The sequence below is a fragment of the Stegostoma tigrinum genome, chromosome 27 (genome assembly GCF_030684315.1).
Source record: "Stegostoma tigrinum isolate sSteTig4 chromosome 27, sSteTig4.hap1, whole genome shotgun sequence".
In the NCBI taxonomy this organism is placed as follows: domain Eukaryota; kingdom Metazoa; phylum Chordata; class Chondrichthyes; order Orectolobiformes; family Stegostomatidae; genus Stegostoma; species Stegostoma tigrinum.
In genome coordinates, this window is record NC_081380.1 from 37,554,571 (window position 1) to 37,575,608 (window position 21,038).

General features: G+C 45.6%; 1 protein-coding gene across 6 annotated transcripts in view; it reads right to left on the reverse strand.

Annotated features, from left to right (window-relative positions):
* Positions 1–1,584: 1,584 nt before the first annotated feature.
* LOC125464749 (galectin-6-like) overlaps positions 1,585–21,038 on the reverse strand; it is a 32,455-nt gene continuing 13,001 nt past the window's right edge. Inside the window, exons 5-12 of one of the 6 annotated variants that reach the window (XM_048557519.1) lie at positions 20,007–20,045; positions 19,869–19,907; positions 18,859–18,897; positions 18,716–18,754; positions 18,591–18,629; positions 8,641–8,729; positions 7,233–7,401; positions 1,585–2,471 (exon numbers count right to left, since the gene is read on the reverse strand). In XM_048557519.1, the coding sequence (XP_048413476.1) occupies positions 2,325–2,471; positions 7,233–7,401; positions 8,641–8,729; positions 18,591–18,629; positions 18,716–18,754; positions 18,859–18,897; positions 19,869–19,907; positions 20,007–20,045 (600 nt within the window). In that variant the 3' untranslated portion in view covers positions 1,585–2,324. Of the gene's footprint in view, positions 2,472–7,232; positions 7,402–8,640; positions 8,745–18,590; positions 18,630–18,715; positions 18,755–18,858; positions 18,898–19,868; positions 19,908–20,006; positions 20,046–21,038 lie in introns of all 6 variants that reach the window. The other 5 variants (XM_048557518.1, XM_048557521.1, XM_048557520.1 and 2 more) reach the window with 5 other exon arrangements.

Below are 21,038 nucleotides of genomic sequence, written 5' to 3' on the forward strand. Positions count from 1 at the left end.
CAAGGTCTTTTCCCAGGGTAGGAGGGACCAAATCTGGAGGGTGTAGGTTTTAAGGTGAGAGGGGAAGATATAAAAAGGGACCAAAAGGGAAACTTGCCAGAGGAAGTGGTGGAGCTTGGTACAATTACAACATTGGAAAGGCATCTGGACGTGTACGTGAATAGGAAAGACGTAGCGGGATATGGGCCAAATGTTGGCAAATGGGACTCGATTCATTTGGGATATCTGGTGGGCCTGGACAAGTTAGACAGAAGTCTCTTTTCACGCTGTGGAGCTGTAGGATTCTAAAACTGTGGATGCTAGAAATCAGGAACAAAAACAGAAATTGCCGAAAAGAACTCAGCAGCGCATGAGGAGAGAAAATAGGGTTAACATTTTGGGACCCATTCTGAGGAAGGGTCACTGAACCTAAAACGTAAACTCTGTTTCTCTCTCCACAGATACTGCCAGGCCAGCTGAGTTTCTCCAGCGATTTCTGTTTTTGTTTAAGACATGTGGTGTTTGTGAGAAGCAACAGGTCTTTTTATTTTCTCACCACCACCCCTTTTTCATTGCTGCTAGTTGGATCATACCAGTTCCATTTCTCTCCAAAATAATTATCAAAGAATGCATCAAATGAGTGAAGCTTCAAAAAAGTGGTAAAGCAATAAATATGCATTTATTTTAAAATTATTATGAACTCAATTGGTCTTTTCAATTTAATCTATGAGAATGATGCTTACCTCATTCTTTTTATTGGAAAATGTTTCTTATTGGTGCCACTTATAACCCAGTTAGATGCCGCTTCAGAGAGGTCACACTGCAAAGGGCATCACAGGACAAGGGCTAGGCAGGGGAAAGGAGGGCTGTAAAAGGGGCATGGAAGCTGTCGGTCCAGGTCCATGAATTAGAGCGATACAGGGTCCAACAGAGTTTGCAAGGAGATAGGCCAACAGGGTCACCAGAGATACAGAGTTCAAACTACAGCAGGTCAGCTTAAAGAACAAAACATCAGGGAGTTGTCTGCTGTCAAGAAGGACTCTTAATACAAACTAGGGCACAAGCTATACAAAGAAATCTGCATTCTTGTCGGAGAATGGATATTACAGTCGGTTAGCTCAGTTGGCTAGATGGCTGGTGTGAGATGCCAACAGCGGAGGTTCAATTCCCACTCCAGACAAGTTTACCACGAAGGTCCCACCTTCTCAACCTTGCCTGAGGTGTGGTGACCCTCAGGTTAAACTCAACACTGGTCAGCTCTTTAATGAGAGAGGCGGTCTATGGAAACTTTACTGATCAAAGTTGCAGTAATGGTCACTGATGTACACGGTAAGGAGACAAGCTTGGGGTAACAGGGCCATTTAGATTAATGGTGAGAATGTAGGACTGAAAGCAAGGCAATAAGTAGAGAAGCCGATTAGTTCTAAATGTTCTTCCTTATGCTTGTACATTTGAACTGGAAAAAAATTCTATTTGCTCATCGCATTAATATGCATGATATTGGTGAAGTCTGGTGCTGTGGGTGGCTTGTAGAGAGATGTAACTGCTACATATAAAAAGATAATTGGTTCAAATACACAAATACAATAAATCAGCACCAATATCTGGCTTTTCTCAGAAGATTTATTACTGTAACAGAATTCAGTGGTATATCATATTAGTCTCATCTCAAAGTCTGCACCAGTTACTGGGAGTAAGAACAAGGAATACATCGAGAATTTGAAACATACTAGAATGTTACAAATAAAACGGTGACATGCAAAAGACAGATAGTGTGACAATCTCAGGGAGATGTAACCAAAGGCAAGGCTGGAAGGAGAGAGTGGGTAATTAGACTTGCAACAGTGAATCCAAGAGTGCGGATCAGTTCTCACTCAGCAAAGGGTGAATTTAAGAATAATTCATCTCCATGAGGAATGATTTGTTCATGTAACTAACAAACACAAAATCTTGAAATATCAAACCTCACCAATTATTGAAACATATGGTTTACCTTTTCTCATTTGAAAGAATTTAACTAAGGACAAGAAAAGGTAGGTTTTATAAAATAGTAATTACTTTACATAATTTTTAACTTTAGAGGGAGGGGTTAATAATAAATGTGATAGGAAAAAGTGATTCAAACAAAAGCTTTTAGCACATGCATCAATCAATGTGGAAATCTTGCTAAGCTTTCTCGGTTAAATGATCCCATGCTGCGAAACACTGCAGAAAGTAGGACAGTTCAGAGTTTCACTGGAATTATATAACCAACTCCTACCCTCCCTTCCTCCATCACTCCCCACTGCAAACACAAGTGGGATCTGACAGACACTGAATGTTCAGCGGGTTTTGGAGGCTGAGTTTTAAATACAAACGTTGGAGAGAGTCACATCCCCTTCAATTTGCAGTTCGTTGATCTGCTGGATCGGTTGGTAACGATGGTTGAAATCAAAAGCATGACGATTGTTGACATTCACCCTGAAGAAAGGTTGCTCGCACAGAATGGTGATCTGACAGAGTAGGAAGGACGGCAATAAACGGTCAGGTTAGCAAACTAGAAAGACTAGGTCCTTTCTGTACCCACCTACATTTTTGCCCCATACTGGAACAGAATAAGAAGACCTCACAGCAAATAAAGCTATCATAGCAAACTACTGTTTTCCTAAACAGTAACAAATGTTCAAAGTGGTGCCAAACTCTAATAACACATTAATAATGCAGGCAGATCACATTTCGCTGTCTGGATGGTAACACCTGGACTTGGAGTCACACAGGAAAAGCTATATTTCTTAGAATTTCGAAAGGCAAGAGTTGATTATTTTGGATTGGTCAGATATTTAGGAGGTGCCGATAAGGCAGGTGGAAACTATTTTCACTGTGAGGAAACACGTCCTCAACCTAAGAACTAGACCCAGGTGTTTCAGGAAATTAGACATGAAAATGTGACTGCAAACAGTAGTAATTGGATCTCTCCTTCACAAATGATAACTCATGATAGGTCAGTTGTTAGCTTTAAAATTGACATTAATTGATTTTTTTGCCACGTGTTTGAAAGGATATGGAACAAAGAAACATCTATGAAGTTAGGTCACTGATCAATCACTACCTCTCCAGTAAAAAGAATCTAGCCATCATCCCTTGACATTCAATGGCATTACCATCACTGAATCCCCCACTAACAACGTCCTGGGGGGTTACCACTGACCAGAAACTCAAGCATTGTAGCAAAAGGATAGGGCAGGGCTAGGAATCTTACAGCAAGTGACTTACTTCTTCACTCCCCAAAACCTGTCCACCATCTACAAAGCACAAGTCAGGAGTGTGATGGAATACGCCCCACTTGCCTGGATGCGTACAGCTCCAACAACATTCAAGAAGGTTGACACCATCCAGAACAAAGCAGCCGCTTGACTGGCACTACATCCACACCCTCCACCACCACAGATGCTCAGTAGCAGTAGCGAGAACCATCTACAAGACACACTGCAGAAACTGGAAGATCCTCAGACAGAACCTTCTAACCCATGATCACTATCACCTAAAAGGATAAGGGCAGCAGATACACGGGAGCATCACCACCTCTAAGTTCCTCTCCAAGCATTTCACTATTCGGTCATGTCAATATAATGTATTTCCCTGTGTCACTGGGTCAAAATCCTGGTAATTCCTCCCTGACAACCCTGTAGGTGTAACTACAGCACATGAACTGCAGTGGTTTAAGAAGGCAGCTCACCACCACCTTCTCAAGGCCCACCAGGGATGGTTAATGAATGCTGGCCAGTCAGTGACACCCACGTCCCATCAATGAATAATAATGTCAATATTTTCACTGAATGGCAGAACATTCTTAGGGTTAAAGGACTTACCCCCAAGTTCTAACATTTCAGCTTGGTGCAGGGTGAGGGGGGTGTAGTGGTTTCCATTTCACATTTGTCAAATTGTGGTCTCTTAGAGGAATTTGCAAAGTGTCACATCTAATGCTCAAGATGGGATATCTAGCCGTAACCTTATTGTTTCAGTTTATATATTTTTTCTGTTACTGATAATTGAGATACTAGTTTAAAATTTGGCAATAATTGAAGTTGTGTCAACACTGAGAGTGGTGGTTATTTCAAGCTCTGGGTTGGAATATGCAAGGGCCACCTAGAATTATTTTATCACCCTGACAGAGTGTTTCTAGAAATGCATCTCTTGCAGTTTTTATAAGATGTTAAAGTAGGCTATGCACCCAAAACAAACTGCAAGAACAGATTATAGACAATAAAATGTGAGGCTGGATGAACACAGCAGGCCAAGCAGCATCTCAGGAGCACAAAAGCTGACGTTTCGGGCCTAGACCCTTCATCAGAGAGGGAACAGATTGATGCAATTCTTTAAATAGGAAGAAATAGAAACTGCAGCAAATCATAGAATCCCTACAGTGCAGAAGCGGACCAATCAGCCCATCAAGTCCTCAGTGACCCAACAATCAGCATCCTACCCAGACCCAACCCTCCCTTCCCTATCCCTGTTATCCTGCATTTCCCCTGGGTTGTCCACCCAGCCTGCACATCCACAAACACAATGGGCAATTTAGCACAGCCAATTCACCCAACCTGCGCATCTGTGGTAGGAAACTGACACACCATGCAAACACAGGCACAGACATTTGCCCGAGGGTGGAATTGAACCCAGGCCCCGGGCACTACGAATCGGCAGTGCTAACCACTGAGCCACTGTGCCGCCCAAAAGTATTGGGAAGATGCTAAGAGTGGCTGACATTTCCATTTTTGAAAGTAAACTGGGATGAGAGGATTGTTGGCTCATTTGTCTTCGGTAGCATTATATGTTGCAGGAAGGAAGCTGCCAAAGTTTGCTCAATTAGTCCTTGCTCTTTCCAGGATATTGCATGGAATGGTATTATTGATTGCACCATGAGCAGGTGAGATGGAGCTTCCCAATTCCATTGGGTTTTCTTCGAAAATGCTAGGGAACAAGACACTTACGCACTTCCTAACACAACCAAGTTCATGCCATCTGGTTATCAACACTTTGGGGCTTTGTAGAAAGACACAGCACAGTAGGAAACCATTTCAGTTCATCCCTGGATTGGCTCTTGATAAATACTCTCCATTTGCTCTTCTGTTATAGCCTTGTTATTTATTCACCGACTTCTCTTTTGAAAGTTACAAATCAAGTCTGCTTCTAACACTCCCATTTCCTCAGATTATCTCTGCTTCCTTTACCAAAAACTTTACATTTGTCTCCTCCGATTACTAATCTTCTCACTATTGAAAATAGTTTCTTGTCAGGGACACGATCAACAAAACCTTTCACAAAGTATTTGCTGCATACATTTGTTTTAAACTATTCTTCGTGCGATAATTTTGATTAATTTTAGACAAATGTGAAACAACGGGTATGGACTTAAAATATAGATATTAAGATAACAAGCACTCAGGATTTAAGCCTACCCCCCAATTACTTGGCAGTCCAGGTCTCACCATCTATTTTGGGGTTGCAGCCATTATTTAAACAGAATAACATTGCCAATACCCTCTGAAAGTCAGTTCTGACAAACATCTAAACAACCAAACAAGATGCTCAAATGTAGGCTGCACAATGTGGCCTCTTCAGGAACATGACCAGCTCACATCTGAGGGCTGCTACTTCCCATGCATTTCAACTAGATCAAAGCACTGAAAACTGTAAATCAACCTCCAGAGGACAGACAAACAAATAAAAGTTCCTAGTCTCCAAAGAACCTTCAAACAGAAATCTTCATTCACATCCAATCGAGGCATGCAAGAGGGAAATTGGATGATTATTTGAGGAGAAATGCAGGGAAAGGCAGAGATTGGCACGAGGGGAATAGCAAACACTATGATAGTACAGATGTCATTTGTAAAACTGATAACTGTCCACCCCTACCTTCCTTTGAGAAGGTGAGGGTGAGCCACCGTCTTGAATTGCTGTAGTTCATTTTTTAAAATTCATTCACAGGATGTGGGCACAGGTTAGGCAGCATTTATTGCCCATCCCTAATTGCCCAAAGGCAGTTGAGAGTCAACCACACTGCTGGGCATCTGGAGTCACATGCAAGCCAGACCAGGTAAGGATGGCAGTGTCATAGAATAGAATCACAGAATCCGTACAGTGTGGAAACAGACCCTTCATCCCAACAAATCCACACCAACCCTCACAGCATCCCACCCGAACCATTCCCCTATAACCCCCCCAATCTACACATCCCTTCCCTGAAGGACATTAGTGAACCAGATGGGTTTTTCCAGCAATCGACAATGGATTCATGTGTTGAACATGCCTGAGAGGGATTTGATTCTATCGAGGTACTATGGGGTAGTGTTGTAGAACAGAGAGAGCTAGGGGTTCAGGTACCTCATTCTTTGAAATTTGCACCACATGTAGACAGGGTGGTTAAGAAAGCATTTAGCATGCTTGCCTTTGTTGCTTAGACATTTCAGTATAGGGGTTGGGACATCATGATGAGGCTGTACAGGATTCTTCAGGAGTATTGTGTCCAGTTCTGGTTGCCTTGTTATATCCTAAGCTGGAGGGGTTCACAAATGATTTACCAGGATGTTGCTGGGAATGGAGATTTCATTTACAAAGGAGGGGCTGGGACCTTTTTTCAGGAGAGTGTAAGAGGTTGAGGGGTGACCTTACAGAGGTTTATAAAATCATGAGGGGCATAAATAAAGTGAATGGCAGGTGTCTTTTCCCTAGGGTGTGGGATTTCAAGACTGGGGGCATATTTGTCAGGTGAGAGGATACGGAATTAAAAACACAAGGGGCAACTTTTTGTTTTTAAACACAATGTTTCGTGTGTGCGGTGCACTTCATAAGGAAATAGTAGATGTGGATACAGATACAATGGTTAAAGGACATTTGGATAAATACATGAATAGGAAAGGTTTGGAGGGATATGGGCCAGGACCAGGCAAGTGGGACTAGTTTAGTTTGGGGTTACGGTCGGCATGAAGTGGTTGGACCGAAGGGTCTGTTTCCATGCTGCATGACTCTGAGTGTCTGGCTTGGCCATTTCAGAGGACAATTAGGAGTCAAATATTTTGCTATAGATGACCTGTCACAACTAGGCCATATGGATGACAATGGCAAGTTATATTTCTTAAAAGCTAACTAATGAATTGTTTTAAAATGACAACGCAAAAGCTATATGGATCACCAAACTTGGGAGAGATGAGAGCTGTGAGCACTTAAGAGCATTTTCGCTCCTGGTATCCCAACCACTAACTGGTTCAGGCACCCACCTCAAATGGCTGTCCAAGAGAAAATGGATTTAAATCCAAACTCCTCTCTTCCTTGCCCCAGGAATTTCGCATGTAGCTGTTTCGCACAATGACCTTTTCAGTGCAGAATCGCGGACTGATGTGGAACGCAATGTCAGGAGAAGTGCTTGGCTTTAGGTTAATGGAAAAACTGGAAGAGAGGAAGAAAGAAAGAAGGTTCAAGAGCAGGCAGTAACAGGCCCTTTGCAAAGTACCGTGTGAAAAAAAAGAGATTGGACTGCATCAATGATTCACAATATACAACTAGATCTGGTCTTGCATCACGCCAACTCAACGACGCATCTTCTCTTCCCCTGGCTGACAGGAGTTTGTGGATCTCTAATGTTGCAGGTCCTGATCTGATACTGAAACTTTGCCAGCATGTAGGCCCCATCCTGTTCAGAATTCACTCCAAAAATATCCACAGCTAAATTACCCTCCCAAAGATCTAACATAGATAAGCTGCAGAGCTGGGCTGAGAGGTGGCAAATGGAGTTTAATGCGGACAAGCGTGAGGTGGTGCACTTTGGTAGGAGTAACCGGAAGGCAAAGTACTGGGCTAAATGTAAGATTCTTAGTAGTGTAGATCAGCAGAGAGATCTCGGTGTCCATGTACACAGATCCTTGAAAGTTGCCACCGAGGTTGACAGGGCTGTTAAGAAGGCATACGGTGTTTTAGCTTTTATTAATAGAGGGATCGAGTTCCGGAACCAAGAGGTTATGGTGAAGCAGTACAAAACTCTGGTGCGGCTGCACTTGGAGTATTGCGCACAGTTCTGGTCACCGCATTATAAGAAGAACGTGGAAGCTTTGGAAAGGGTGCAGAGGAGATTTACTAGGATGTTGCCTGGTATGGAGGGAAGGTCTTACGAGGAAAGGCTGAGGGACTTGAGGCTGTTTTCATTAGAGAGAAGAAGGTTGAGAGGTGACTTAATTGAAAGATATAAAATAATCAGAGGGTTAGATAGGGTGGATAGGGAGAGCCCTTTTCCTAGGATGGTGACGGCGAGCACGAGGGGGAATAGCTTTAAATTTGAGGGGTGAAAGGTATATGACAGATGCCAGAGGTGGTTTCTTTACTCAGAGAGTAGTAAGGGAACGGAACGCTTTCCTGCAATGGTTGTAGATTCGCCAACTTTAGGCACATTTAAGTCATCATTGGACAAGCATATGAACTTTCATGGAATAGTGTAGGTTAGATGGGCTTCAGCTTGGTATGACAGGTGTGCACAACATTGAGGGCCGAAGGGCCTGTACTGTGCTGTAATGTTCTATGTTCTATAAGTGTTTTGTAGAAGATAATATGGTCAATCCAGGTCAAGGAATCACTCTCAACATTCCCACGTGGAGGTTAAATCAGGTTGTAAACTCAATGTCAGAGGTCACGTACCTGCCACAGTTCGGTGCGACAGTTCCCCGAATGACAATAGATCTTGAGACAAAGAATCCTCCAGGGATCGGGGCCTTGTAAGGAACTTGCTGCAAGAAACCATGCTTTTGAGAATTAAGAACCAATCATTAATACTGTGACCACAATTCTTCCACACTGGGTGGCTGAAGTGTAAAGAAGCTTATAAACTCAATGGGCTTCTTCAATACTCATAGATCATAGAATCCCTACAGTGTGGAAACAGGCCCTTCGGCCCAACAAGTCCATACCGACCCTCGGAGCATCCCACCCAGACCCATCCCCCTATAACCCACACACCCCTGAATACTACGGGCAATTTAACATGGTCAATCCACCATGCCTGCACATCTTTGGACTGTGGGAGGACACCGGAGCACCCGGAGGAAACCCACGCAGACACGGGGAGAATGTGCAAACTCCACACAGACAGTCGCCCGAGGGTGGAATCGAACCCGGGTCCCTGGTGCTGTGAGGCTGCAGTGCTAACCACTGAGCCACCGTGCTGCTCACTGTACTGTACAATTATTCTGTGACGGATACATAATGGCAGTAAGATGAATGAATCATAAGCTATGCTGCATATCAAATGGTGGCATTAGGCAAAGGCAATTAATTTAATGGAGCAGGTGCTCCATTAAAGCTAATGCTAAGACCCATGTGAGGATTTGCTCTTCTGATGTTACCCACAGCATCATAACATTAGTGTAAAAGCTCATGATGACTATCCAAAGAGAATAATCATGGCAGTCACTACAGGATCATTCAAATCCAACAAGTTATAGTTTTCCAGTATCCACTGTAACCAGAAGTGTTTTGGTGTGCTACCTTAAGTTAAAATATATTGTGACTCCCAGTTTGGATTAAATTGACTTAATGTTTTATATAAACTACTCTGGGCAGTCAGGGCACGTGGAGTGAGAATTTGGATGTAATTTGTTGTTTCAGGTCAGAAACCCCCTCTCCTCCCGAGAGCCATTCTGTTTAGACAGGGGGTTATGACACACCTCTGGGGCAGGTGAGTCTCGAACCTGAGCTTCCTAGTCCAGAGACAGGAACACACCCATTGCACCACAAGACCCTCCCAAATGTATACATATTTCTTTGGCCTTGGGGACCTGATTTGCACTCACTGCACCAGAAACAAACTGGTGAGTTTAAAGGCAGCACCCTAGCTGTACACATGTAGTCCCAGTGCTCCACCTAATGTTTGTCTCAAATTCAGCACAGAACCCATTCCTGTGCTAGAAAGGTGTAGAGTCGATGAACATAGCAGGCCAAGCAGCATCTTAGGAGCAGGAAAGCTGACGTTTCGGGCCTAGTCCCTTCTGTTATCTTGGATTCTCCAGCATCCGCAGCTCCTATTATCCCTGTGCTAGAAACGTCACATCCTTCCCCCTGACATGGGGGTGCCAGTGTTGTACTGGTCGGGCGGGAGGGAGAAACAAAGTCAGAAGTCACACCACACCAGGTTATAGTCCAACAGGTTTATTTGGAATCACAGCCCCCTCGACACCCGACAAAGGGGCTACGGTCCGAAAGCTTGTGATTTCTCATAAACCTGTCGGACTATAACGTTGTTCACCTGCACATCTGCCAATGTGGTATACTGCATCCACTGTACCTGGTGTGACTTCCTCTACATTGGGGAAACCAAGCGGAGGCTTGGAGACCGCTTTGCAGAACACCTCCGCTCAGTTTGCAACAAACAACTGCACCTCCCAGTCGCAAACCATTTCCACTCCCCCTCCCATTCTTTAGATGACATGTCCATCATGGGCCTCCTGCACTGCCACAATGATGCCACCCGAAGGTTGCAGGAACAGCAACTCATATTCTGCCTGGGAACCCTGCAGCCTAATGGTATCAATGTGGACTTCACCAGTTTCAAAATCTCCCCTTCCCCTACTGCATCCCTAAACCAGCCCAGTTCGTCCCCTCCCCCCACTGCACCACACAACCAGCCTAGCTCTTCCCCTCCACCCACTGCATCCCAAAACCACTCCAACCTGTCTCTGCCTCCCTAACCGGTTCTTCCTCTCACCCATCCCTTCCTCCCACCCCAAGCCGCACCCCCATCTACCTACTAACCTCATCCCACCTCCTTGACCTGTCCGTCTTCCCTGGACTGACCTATCCCCTCCCTACCTCCCCACCTACCTCTCTCCACCTATCTTCTTTACTCTCCATCTTCGGTCCGCCTCCCCCTCTCTCCCTATTTATTCCAGTTCTCTCTCCCCATCCCCCTCTCTGATGAAGGGTCTAGGCCCGAAACGTCAGCTTTTGTGCTCCTGAGATGCTGCTTGGCCTGCTGTGTTCATCCAGCCTCACATTTTATTATCTTGGACTATAACGTTTGACTTCTGACGATACTTTTCCTGAGTAACCGATCAAGCCTTGCGGTGTATCCCCCTGTCTCCAGTAGGGGGATCTGCAGCCAGCCAGCCAGTTTGGGTCTCTCTCAGGAAGCTCCCTAGGAGGCAGAAAGAGCAAATGCACTTCTCTGGGTCTCTCCACAGGGCTCAGTGATGACTGGGTGTCATCGAAGACAGGGGGATCCCTAATGACAATTAGTAAACCCCTCTGTGCGCTACATGGATGGCAAGGGGGCTGCACTACTAGATTCAACCAGCCACTCTCAGCAAATCAGCAATAATCAACTTACAATGCATTGGTTAGATCAACCAGATGCCACTGCTGTCCACTGAGTTAAAGTGTGTATGGATGGATGGACAGGATGGTGATGCCCCTGCGCTGAATAGCCCAGTGCCATCCTGTCTAGATTCACTGGCGAGCACTGACACTTGCACCACAGCATTGCCTGGCCCCAGACAGATTCAGCAGCTTTCAAAGAGCTGGGGTTGAGAGGTGGAAGGAGGTGGTGAGGGTTAGAGGTGAGAAATACCAGACCGAGCAGTTCTACGTCTCAAAGGAATAATTCTGCAACAGTACTTCAGCAAGAAAATGTTCAGCTTACAAAATATTGACTGGTTGCACAAAGTGTTTGTTCACAAGGAAATTAACAAGGGTCTCATAGCACAGTGATAGTGCACCCAACTCTAGGCCAGGAGGTTCAGGTTCAAGTCCTACCTGCTCCAGGGATGTATTGTAACATTTCTGAAAAGGGTGTTTTAATTTTTTTTCCCCTCAAGTAAGACACAGGAATGGGGAGCAGGGAGATTGTCTGCATTTGGGGCGGCACAGTGGCTCAGCAGTTAACACTGCAGCCTCACAGCACCAGGGAACCGGGTTCAGTTCCACCCTCGGACCACTGTCTGTGTGGAGTTTGCATGTTCTCCCCGTGTCTGGGTGTGTTTCCTCCCACAGTCCACAGGTGAGCAGGCCAGGCGAATTGGCCATGTGAAATTACCCGGTAATGTTCAAGCATGTGTCAATTAGGGGGATCGGTCTGGGCAGGATGCTCCAAGGGTCAATGTGGATCTTTTCGGCCAAAGGCCCTGTTTCCACACTGTGTAGGGATTCTTTGAATTGGACAAGCCTTATTATCTCTATCAGAGAGAGCATATGGCAAAGGAATTTGTGGTGATTATGACAACTTTTTTTATTCATCCACAGGGTGAGGGGCATCACCATCTAGGCAGCATTTACTGCCCATCCCTAATTGCCCAGAGAGCAGTTAAGAGTCAACCATATTCCTGCGGGTCTGGGAGTCACATATAGGCCAGGTTAGGTAAGGATGGCAGTTTCCTTCCCTAAAGGGGATTACTGAACCAGATGGGTTTTTCCAACAATCAACACAAGGTCATCATTAAATTCTTAATTCCAGATATTTATTGAATTCAAATTCCACTATCTGCCATGGCAGGATTTGAACCTGGGTCCCCAGAACATTATCTGGGTCTCTGGATTAACAGTCCAAGCAATAATACCGTTAAGCTATCATCTCCACTGGATGGCAATTTAGTCATTAGTTGGGGGCTTGTTCCTGTATTTTCTAATAAATTTACCTCTGGGATGCGGGCAGCATTGTGTGGGCCAGCATTTATTGCTGCTTCTTAATGGACAGCGAGAAGGTGCTGAGCTGCCTTCCTGAACCATGTTGTGAAGGGCAGATCCGCAATGATACAAGGGAGGGAGTGCCAAGATCCCACCAGACATATTAATATCCTCAGAAAACAGTAACTGTTCCTCTTGCGGTGGGGAATGGGGCAGGGAGCAGCGCAGTTTCTCACGTAGTCAGGCGAGCTTTTACATGCCCATCCCAAAACTGCTGCCGGGCCTTTTTAAGTGAGGAAAGGTTCAAAGTATTAGCCAGGCCTGCTCCTGACGTGTGCACTTCCCAACAATCAGTGATTTATGACCAGGAAATCCAATTCCATGAAATACTAACAAAATGCAACAATTGGAATCTTTTCTGACTAGAGTGACAAATGATTAGTCAGAGACAGTTTTTTTTTAAGATTAGATTCTGTACAGTGTGGAAACACACCCTTCGGCCCAACAAGCCCACACTCCCCCCTGAAGCATCCCACCCAGACCCATTCCCCTATAACCCACACACCCCTGAACACTATGGGCAATTTAGCATGGCCGATCCACCTAGCCTGCACATCTTTGGACCGTGGGAGGAAACTGGAGCACCTGGAGGAAACCCACGCAGACACGGGGAGAATGTGCAAACTCCACACAGACGGTCGCCCGAGTCTGGAATCGAACCCGGGTCCCTGGCGCTGTGAGGCTGCAGTGCTAACCACTGAGCCACCGTACTGAAATTTACTCATCAGTTAATGTGGTGCCCACACTGAATGCAAGAAAAACACTCCATGGGGACCAGGCTCTTTATTCTTGCAAACGGGGCTGAACCTTAGTTTTTTTGTTCGGGAAGTGCAAGTCACATCTAGTTTGGGGAAGTTATTCACACAACGAAGCTGAGCAAGTTCCCACCAAATCTCATCAAACCGACCAGATTCATTGTTGTCTGAGCTCTCTCTGGGCACTGTTCCCAAATGATTCTCCATTCACCGGATATCCTGGAATTAACTGCTATCCTTGGCACTGGTGCCATCTTTAAAAGGGTGCTGCACACCCCCCCCTCCTGCCCCCACCCCAGACAAGGCTATCAGTCTGGAGCTGCCCTGCACTGTTCCTCATGCTTGCTGCAGACATGGCAGAGCTCTGCATTACTGGCATGGTCCTGCAGGAGGGGCTATGACTATTTGTGTGCAACTTCCATATTCCAAATCCATCAAGAGAATTACACAGGCAGCAAATTAACGTTAAAGCAGTGGGAGCGCACATGAATACGGGAGACAACCTGCACACAGCAAGATCCCACAGATTAGCAATGGCCTCTCATTTGGTGAAGGTACAGTTGACATCTGGAGGATTTCCTGGTCATAAGTTGGAAAGTGCACACGTCAGGAGCAAGCACGAGGCAGGAGCAGGCCTGGCGAATACTTTGAACCTTTCCTCACTTTAAAAGGCCTGGCAGCAGTTTTGGGTCTGGCAATGTAAAAACTCGCTTGACTGCACAAGAAACTGCGCTGCTCCCTGCCCCAGCACACTGCTTAATGTATTACTTGATGGGAGACATTGAACTGGAAGGAGAAGCGGGAAGATTGAACATGCTAGAAGAGTTACAACAAAATGGGACAGTCACATAATTCCTCGAATGGAGTAAAACATTTGGAATTTCTTCAGAGAAACACGATCAGACAACATACTGCACCACATCTCAGCAGAGGTGACTGAAAACTTCCAGGAGAAGATGGAGAGGTTGTAAGTCAGAGAGTTTTAAGGCAAGAATTCCAGGGCTCAGGATAAAGGCCAAAGGGTGTGGGAAAGTGATTAAAAATCAGGGATGTCAGGACGGGAGAAGCACAGAGATAGAACGTAGAACAGAACAGCAGTGAAACAGGCCCACCAGCCCACTGTGACTGTGCTGACCATGATGTCATTCTAAACGAATCCCATCTGCCTGCACATGATCCATATCCCTCCAAACGCTACCCGTTCACTCATCTGTCTAAACGCCTCAAACATTGCTAGAGTATCTGCCTCTACCACCTGCTCGGGCAGCACATTCCAGGAACCTACCATGCACTGCATTAAAAATAAAAACTTGCTGTGCACATCATGTTTAAACTTTTCCACTCGCACCTTAAACCTATGCCCCCTGGTTTTTCACATTTAACCTTGGGGGGAATAAAAGATGATTAGTTTATAGATGTCTATCAGGTCGCCCCTCAGCCTCTGATGTTCGAGCAAAAAAAATCCAAGTTTATCCACCTCTTCTTATACCTAATACACTCTAATCCAGGCAACATCCTGGTTAACCTGTTTTGTTCCCTCTCGATAGCCTCCATATCTTTTCTATAGTGCGGCAGCTAGAACTGCGCACAATACTCCAAACGATATCTAACTAAAATTTTATACACCTGCAACAGAGTCATACAGCACAAAACCAGATCCTGTGGTCCAATCCGTCCACGTCACGTTCCCAAACTAAACTAGTCCCATGTGACTCTGTTTGGCCCATATCCCTCCAAACCCTTCCATTCATGTACTTATCATCCAGATGTCTTTTGAACATTGTAACTGTACCCAATCCTACACTTCCTCTAGCAGTTCATTCCACATACTTACGACTCTATCTAAAATAGTTACCCCTCATGTCCTTTTTAAATCCCTCTCTTCTCACTTAAAAATATGACCCCTAGTTCTGAACCCACCCGACCCCGCACCTTAGATATTCACTATATCACTATCTATCTTTTGATTTTATAAACCTCACCCATCCATCTCCTACAATCCAGTGGGGAAAAACACAGTCCCAGCCTATGTGTATAACTCAAACCCTCCATTCCCAGTAACATCCTGATAAATCTTTTCTGAACCCTCTGCAGTGTAGTAATATCTTTCCAATGACATTACAGGGCTTGTCAGTTCTCATACTCAATTCTCTGATCAATGAAGGCAAGAGTGCCAAATGCCTTCTTCGTCACTTTATCTGCTCAAAAGTCACTGAGGTCGAAGGGGCCACGGCGGAAGGGGCCACGGCGGAAGGGGCCACGGCGGAAGGGGCCACGGCGGAAGGGGCCACGGCGGAAGGGGCCACGGCGGAAGGGGCCACGGCGGAAGGGGCCACGGCGGAAGGGGCCACGGCGGAAGGGGCCACGGCGGAAGGGGCCACGGCGGAAGGGGCCACGGCGGAAGGGGCCACGGCGGAAGGGGCCACGGCGGAAGGGCTGGGGATGGTCTCATTGGGATGCAAGAACAAATAATTTAAAATAGAGAAACTGCTGGACCAGGTGCCAGTGCGACTCAACACTCAGAGTTGGTGAGCGAACTGCAATTTAAGGTCTGAGCAACATCGCTTTGAGCCAAGAATGATTTACACAAAGTGAAAAATAAGAGACTGACCAGGGGTACACTGGAACGCACAGTCTTTGCTGAAGGTCAGAAAGGGATGGTTGAGGGGGCCAGTGTCAGGTGGATTATTCAGAGGCAAAGACACAAGACATTCTGGAGCTGGAGAAGTCCTGAGTCAGAAGATTGGGTGAAGGTCTTAAATTGGGAGGTCAAGGGGGCAAACGACACCAATATTAGGCAGGAACTGGAGAATTCTGATTGTAGATTTACCCTCAAAAAGCCACCTTCATCAGACAAGTGGGAGTATCTCTAATGGCAGTTAGTAAGAGTTCAGGTGAGGCACATTCCTGTGAGAGTGAAGGATAGGTATCAAGCAAGTTACCTGAACCTTGGCTGACCAGGGATGTTATGGCCTTGGTCAGAAAGGAAAAGGAAGCACACATACGGTCAAAGAGGATGGGAACTGACGAAGCCCTTGAAGTATTTAAGGAAAGTAGGAAAGAACATAAACAAGGGATTAGAAGGGCTAAAAAGGGGTCATGAAAAGTCGTTAACAAACAGGATAAAGGAGCATCCCATGGCTTCTTATACAAATATAAAAAGCAAGAGGGTAGCCAGGGAAAGGGCTGGCCCACTGAAGGACAAAGGAGGGAATCTATGTGTGGATCCAGAAGAGGCAGGTGAGGACTTAAACAAATACTTTGTGTCGATATTCAAAGAGAAGGAATTGGTGGAGGACGATCTCAAGGAGGTGATTGTCGGGTTTCTAAGCCAAGTTGCCATTAAAAAGGATGAGGTGTTGTGCATCTTAGAAAGTATTAGGGGAGCTAAGTCCCCAGGTCCTGATGGGATCTGTCCCAGAATATTGTGGGAGGCAAGAGAGCACATTTCTGGTGCATTGACAGACATCTTTGTATCCTCTTTGCTCACAGGTGAGGTCTCAGGGGCCTGAAGAATAGCCAGCGTTGTCCCATTGTTTAAGAGGAGTAGCAGGGACAACCCAGGAAATTACAGGCCTGTGAGCCTCACAGCGGTGGTAGAAAAATTATTGGAAAATATTCTCAGGGACAAGGTCTATATGCATTTCGAAGCAAATGGACTTGTTAGCGATAGGCAGCATGGTTTCATGTGGGAGAGGTCATGCCTCAATAACTCGATTGAGTTTTTTGTGGAGATGCTGAAGATTATTGATGAGGGAAAAGCGGTTGACATTGTCTATGTGGACTTCAGTAAAGCCTTTGACAAGGTCCCTGATGGCAGACTGGTACAAAACGTGAAGGCACATGGTATCAGGGGTGAGCTGGAAAGACGGATACATGGCTCAGTCATAGGATGGTAGCAGCAGGATACATTTCAGCTTGGAGGGCTGAGACTAGTGACGTTGCATAGGGATCAGTGCTGGGACCTCTGCTGTGCACGATCCACATAAATGATTTGGAGGAAAATGTAGCTGGTCCAATTAGTAAATTGCAGATGGTATATAGATTGGCGGAGTAGCAAATAGTAAGGTGATTTATCAGAGGATACAACAGGATATAGATTAGTTGGAGGCATGGACAGAAATATGGCAGATAAAGCTTAATCCGGACAAACATGAGGTGATGTATTTTGGAAGATTAAGTACAGGTGTAAATTATACAGTGAATGGCATAACCCTTAGGAGTATTGATATGCAGAGAGATCTGGATGTGCTGGTCCACAGATCACTGAATGAGGCAGCACAGGTAGAAAATGTAGTTAAAAAGGCCTATGGCATGCTTGCCTTCATTGGAAGAGGCACGGAGTACAAAGATAGACAAGTTATGCTGCAGCTTTATAGAACTTTAGTTAGACCACTCTTGGAATATAGAGCACAGTTCTGGTCACCACATCAACAGGAGGATGTTACAGCTTTGGAGTGGGTACAGGAAAGATTTAACAGGATGTTGCCTGGTATGGGGGATTTTAACTATAAAGAAAAGTAGGATGGACTGGGTTTGTTTTCACTGGAATGCAGGATGTTGAGGGGCGATCTAATAGAAGTTTATAAGATTGTGAATGGTATGGAAAGTATTAGGCTTTTTCTCAGGGTGCAGGGGTCACTTATTAGGGGACACAGGTTCAAGGTGGGGTGGGAGGCAGTTTAACAGAGATGTGGGAGGCCACACAAAAGGATGGTGAGTGCCTGGAACATGCTGCCACAGGAGATAGTGGAAGCAGACACAATAGCAGCATTCAGGATGCACCGAGAGAATACATGACTAGGAACGGATCAGAGGGATATGAATCCTGCAAGTGAAGACGGTTTTAGTAGGGAAGGGCAAAATGTGACAGCACAGGCTTGGAGGGCTGAACGGCCTGTTGCTGTGCTGCACTGTTCTTTGCTTAATAGCTCAAGGGTTTAGGAATAGGTTGGAATCCATGGCAAAGAAATGGAGTTTGTGATGGAGGCCGAAGACTATTTGTTCAGCCATCACAATAGCTATTTGAAAGAAAACGCTACTCATCGAATACTAAACATCAGACAAACTGGGAGACAAGTCAGAGAGAGTGGGGTGGCTGTGAGTGGTTACAGTCAGTCAGGGGATTGGATTACAATGAGTACATAAGCTGGAACTTACCAAATTGGAAAAGGCAGGTGGGGCAAACATGCAACCAGCCTGGACATGAAAAGAGAGAGAAAGAAAGAAATTTAAAAATTCCAACATCTCATTAGTGAATTCACTGACCTTAGGATGAAACTTACCGGGTTGGCAAAGGCAGGGGGAGCGCTCATGGAGCCAGCCTGAAGGTGACGAGAGAAAAAGAGAGATGAGCACATGCTGGAAAATGAGGAAATTAAAAATTCCAATACCTCAGTGGATTCACTGGCCAAAGGGTGAAACTTACCCGGTTAGGACAGGCAGGGGGAGCAAACATGGGACCAGCCTGAAAGTGATAACACGGCAAATCAGGATTGAAATTTTTGCCAGGGTGAGGTGCTCAAACAGAGGATGGCCAACGTAATTATAAACTTATTATAAAGCTTCTCTAACATGTTAAAACTTCACTGGAGCAATATAAAAACATATAATACTAAACCACGTAAAATAGATGAGATCAGGTAACCAAAAGGTTGGCCAAAGAGGTAGATCTACAAGGAGCATTTTAAAAGGAGGAAAGCGAGGTGCTGAGGCCGTGAGGTGTAAGGAGGAAATTCCAGCATGTGATGCAATGGCCACAGAAAGCATAGCAGCTAACCAGGAAGCACAAGGGATCAAAATTTAGGAGAATAGCGACATGGGGGATGGACAGGCTCACGGAGATAGGGAGGGGCAAGGCCACGGAGAGATTTGAAAACAAGGATGAGAACTGTAAAATCAAGATGTTGCTCAACACGTAGTCAGAGGAGTTTGGGACATCCTGAGTTAGGACAGACAGCAGAGTTTTCAATGAATTTTCTGAAGAAGGGTCCCGGCCCAAAACGTCAGCTTTCCTGCTCCTCTGATGCTGCCCAGCCTCCTGTGTTCATCCAGCTCCGCACTGTCTCATCTCTGACTCCAGCATCTGCAGTTCTTGCTATCTCTGAGTTTTGAATGATGTCAAGTTTACATAGAGGTAGAATATGGGACAGCAGGCAAGGGAGGTGTTGGAATATTCAAGCCCAGAAGTAATAAAGGCATGACTGAAGGTCTCCGCAGCAATTGTAACCTTGATCCTGCCTGGGTGCAGAGCTGGAAGCAGGCGATCTCAGCAACGGCTTCACGCAGGTTCGAGAGCCCACCTCAGGGTTAAACTGAGGTTGTAAACTGACTGACTGAATCAATCTCAGACTATTGCCAGGGAAGGGGGTGGAGTGCAGCACAACAGAAATGGAGTTGGAGGTTCAGCAAACCAAAATAAAAACACTCAGAACTTACCGGATTGGCCGGGTGTGGGGCGGGGAACATGGAACAAGCCTGCAAGGGAAGAGAGAGGGAGAGGCATGATCACATCCTGAAAAACAATAAAAGCTTATGGCACATCAGTGGATTCACTGGCCAAAGAATAACTCTTACCGGATTGGCAAAGGCAGGGGGAGCAAACATGGGACCAGCCTGAAAGTGAAGAGAGCAAAAGAGAGAGAGATTAATCCAAAAACATCTAGTCATTTTAAATGATAATTCAAAGCACAACATTCTCAGAAAACATCTGTAAATGTGCAACAAAAAACAAAGTTGCTGGAAAAGCTCAGCAGGTCTGGCAGCATCTGTGGACAGAAATCAGAGTTAACGTTTCGGGTCCAACGGCGCTTCCTCAGAGCAGTTCTGAGGAAGGGTCACTTGACCTGAAACGTTAATTTCTCTCCACAGATGCTGCCAGACCTGCTGAGCTTTCCAGTAATTTCTGCGGGTTGGGTCGCCAACCAACTTTTGTAATTGGTTATTGTTCCGGAGACATTTCGTTACACAGTTCGCAACATCCTCAGTGCAGCCTCTGATGAAGCGCGGGTGTGTTTTCCTGCCTGGTTTTTAAACTCTGGGGTCCGTTGAGCCGGATTGCCTCACTTCCGGCTTTCCTTTGTAGTGGAATGTATATGGGATTGAGTTTTGTGTGTTTATTAATGGCTTTCTTCGTGGAGTGCCAGGCTTCGAGGAATTCCCATGCCTGTTACTGCCTAGCTTGTCCCAGTCGCAGCGGTGGTTCTCCTTGCCCATGTGGATTGAGATGAGTGAGTTTTGGTGGTGCCTTTTTGTAGCCAGTTGGTGTTCGTGTTCTCTTATTGTTAGTTTCCTTCCTGTTTGTCCGATGTAGTGTTTCTCACAGTCTCTGCAGGGGATCTTGTAGATGACACTGGTCCTGTCAATGGCAGGGAGTGGGTCTTCATTTCAGGTGAGCAGTTGTCGTAGGGTTGACATGGGTTTGTGTGATGCCCAGCGGTCGTAGGAGTCTTGTGGTTAGTTCCGATGTGTTCCTGATGTAGGGAAGTGTGATTAGTGTGTCAGGGCGCGTGGTATCTTCCTGATGCAGAATAATAAACCAGCTTGGCGAGCCGATCAACCACAACATCCACAGCATGAGCTACAGATCTACTCCAAAACCTTACAGTA